The sequence below is a fragment of the Telmatherina bonti genome (genome assembly GCF_933228915.1).
Source record: "Telmatherina bonti genome assembly, chromosome: 4".
In the NCBI taxonomy this organism is placed as follows: Eukaryota; Metazoa; Chordata; class Actinopteri; order Atheriniformes; family Telmatherinidae; genus Telmatherina; species Telmatherina bonti.
Genome location: NC_136622.1, coordinates 19,900,211 through 19,903,526, shown reverse-complemented (window position 1 = coordinate 19,903,526; position 3,316 = coordinate 19,900,211). Strand labels below are relative to the sequence as shown.

Sequence of the window (3,316 nt, the reverse complement as noted above, 5' to 3'; positions counted from 1 at the left end):
AGAACGATTTGACTTGTCATATACACCAGAAATAGGCTATTGACTTCAGATTGGAATTGTAGCACTATCTTCTTTGTGTCAAATGTTTTCATTTGCAGTGTGGAAACTTGCTCCTCCATTAAGTTTTTATTTATTTAATTTTTTTTTATGTAAAAAGAAACACTATGAAGAATTTGGCTGGCTGGCTCTCAACAGAGAAGATTAAAAACAGTGTTTTCTCTCTCTACCATTTATGACCCAAACTCAGTTTTTCATTGATAGAAATATATTTTGTGCACAGCAGAATCCTGAAAGGAGTTCACAGTTTTAATGCAACAATTCAAACGAAACCAAAAAACTAAAAAAAAAAATAAACATACAGCCATGGTGTTTGCATTAACTTTAAGCTTGTATTTGTGTTTGTAGAAGCAGGTGGAAAATATGACACTCTCTTTTGTAAACAATTTGCAAAAAGCATTTTACCATCTCAAATATTATATCCATGCTTTATTGTTGACCCTGAAAGTAAAAGTTACTGACACAGAAATACATACATTGTGTACATAAATAGTTAATATTCAAACAGACACTGTCTCAGTGAAGTCCGCCAACGCTGCACAGGTGGAAATGGTATGTACAGCTGAGGTGTCCTACAGTTCATGTAGAGCTGGAAAGGAGAGGAGGAGTATGGGGAGGTGGGCCGAGGCAGGCGGTTTCGGGCACTGTTAGCAGGAGGTGAAAGTTTTCCAGAAGAAGTTTTTACAGGGGGCTTTGCGGTCACGCTGAGGCAGTGATAGCCTGTTATAGACAGCCCTCTCCTCCAAACGAGACTCCAGTGGCTCCTCAAGATCCACAGGTGCTGCTTCCCCTGGCAACATGTTGGTGTCAAGAGCTCCATCCAACAAACCAGAGACCAGCTTTAGAATCAGCTCCTTGCGCTCTTTGCTCAGCTCCTGAATGAAAATGTTAGACAAGAGATAAACAAATATTATCGCAGGGAGAATTTAATATTCACCATGGCGTTTAATTTTTATTCCTATTCAACACAATTATTAACTGTAAATTTGCAGGAAAGAGCACAAAATAGTTTTGGTGCTTATTAGAAATATGAGGATTTTATTTATTTATTTTTAATTTATTTTATTTTTATTTTACCAGAAGCTATATTTCTAAGTTAATTTGTTTCCCCCTCCAATTTAAATCACACAACACCCAAAACAACAATTTTGCAAATTTCCTAATAAAAACAGTTAGTCAACATATGAGTAGAAAACCTTTTTTCATGGACTGAATATGAAAAATAATCATTTCCTCACCCTGTTTACGTGGATGGAGCTTCTGTCGTCCACAGGAAGCACGGCGGCTGCTCTAACGCTGTAAAGAGCACCCATGAGAGCTGCTAACACCACCAGGAGCTGCATGCTGTGGCAGGAGGACAGTACCAGAGCTATAGAAGCAGGAGAAAGAGGTTTGCAGAATGAGAGTGTGTGACTGAGTGTGTGTGAGTAAGAGAGAGCCTGAACAGCTCAGACTAGTCAAAGGGCCAGAGGAGAGTGGTGAAGAAAGTGCGGTTCGGTTGGTGGCAGATGCTCATCAGAACTGGAAGCCACAGATGTTTCTTCTGCTCTACCTCTAAGGTCCCTCACTCTTATATATGCCTCTCCCCCTTGTCTGCCACTGACGCAGAGAGTAGTGGGTGTATGACGGAGGGTGTATGTGTGCATGCCGTTGGGGGTGTGAGTACGTGAGCATGAACAAGAGGGGAAGATGGAGGGGTCAGGACACAACAAAGGAAACCATTTAAAAGTTAACCTTTCCGACAAATTATGAATTGGTTTGGTTTGTGTGATTCATCAGAAAACATGCTGCTGAGAGCAACATCGTCACTGCATTATAACTACGTTTAAACGCTTTAAATGGCAGTTATAATATACAATTAGAAATAACACCTTTACACTAAGGAGAATGGGCAGTTTAAGCAGTCATACATGACATTACATTCTGGTGAAACCCGAATTACAAAAAGCTTGTGATGCTGTTTGAAAATGTGTAAATATAGTCAGAATATGATTGATGGCAAATAAATAAAAAATATCAAATAGATGTGCCAAATATTTAAAGTAAGATATTCCATTAAAGATATTACATCCTTTTTAAATTGATGGCAAGAAAATTAATTTTAAAAAAATGTTTGGGCTATAGGCCACATTTAAACTGGGAAGTCTGGATTCTTTGTTGTATTTGTATTCCCTAAAATGCTTTCTGTTGTTAAAACATCTGGACAGCCGGCTAATCCCACATAGCAGGCTGTTCTGTTGTGGTGCTGTAATAAATAAGGTATGTATTTTAGCAATGCTTTGGTGAAACATGCAAGTACATCCCCAACAATGACACTTTTGTGATGAGAGATTATGCTGTTCTATACCATTAGAGAACAAGATGGATTGACCATGTCCTCTTAAGTCAGGAGAACACAATCTCAAGAATTTCTGAAGATAATTTTCCAATTTTAATTATTTTGGTCAAAGAAATAATAGTTTAGAATAGAATAGTTTTAATCTAGTGAGATTGGCATTGTTTCTAAAAGATGTTCACATGGAGCTTCTTCTTTGCATGATAGAGCTTTAACCTCCTTAAACATGTCCACATTGTCTGAATCTTTAATGACATCATGGACTGAAGACAATTATTCAAAATTTTTGCAATTCTGCATTTAGGAAGAAATTTGCTCCATGGTTTGTTATTTTAGTATATTGTAGACTGCTGAAACTGCCATCTTTACTTCTGAAAGACGTTGTCTATAAGGTGCTCCTGTTATATCTTCTTACTTATGTTGATGACCTGTGGCCAGATATATTCCTCTATTTTGATACATCTTCTGTGGTCTATTGTGAATAAAATATTGGTTTATAAAATTTGCAAATATTTTCATCCTGTTTTTTATCTTCGCATTTCTGTACTTAAGGTTATATTTTAGCAATCCGTAACATTTCCGTGTGAAAGCCAGCAAAAGGGCTTGTAAGACAAACACACTGACGATAGCCTGACGATACTTTTATAGTGATTGGCACTTGACTGCAGGCAACATGTGATTCCTGTCACACTGCCTCTATGTGCTTCTTTGACACCTGCAGATTACAATTGAACGGTCTGACACTCCCTACGACGTGGGAAAGTGTCTTCAGGAAATATACATCACAAGTCTAGTAGACCAAGCATGGGTGTTTAAAGAAAAGAACCACTTCTCCATCAGACTAAGTGCTACTTGTATTCTTCATATACAGACAATGTTTGCAATTTGGGTCTTATTTGACTTTTTTTTTCCTTATTGAAATAA

General features: G+C 37.5%; 1 protein-coding gene across 1 annotated transcript; it reads right to left on the bottom strand.

Moving 5' to 3' along the window:
* Positions 1–704: 704 nt before the first annotated feature.
* LOC306755491 (somatostatin-1B-like) lies at positions 705–1,400 on the bottom strand (the record flags this gene model as incomplete). The annotated part of the gene is made up of 2 exons (XM_079239892.1): positions 705–932; positions 1,296–1,400. 2 exons carry the CDS (start codon positions 1,398–1,400, stop codon positions 705–707), a joined length of 333 nt encoding a protein of 110 aa, XP_079096018.1.
* Positions 1,401–3,316: the final 1,916 nt, after the last annotated feature.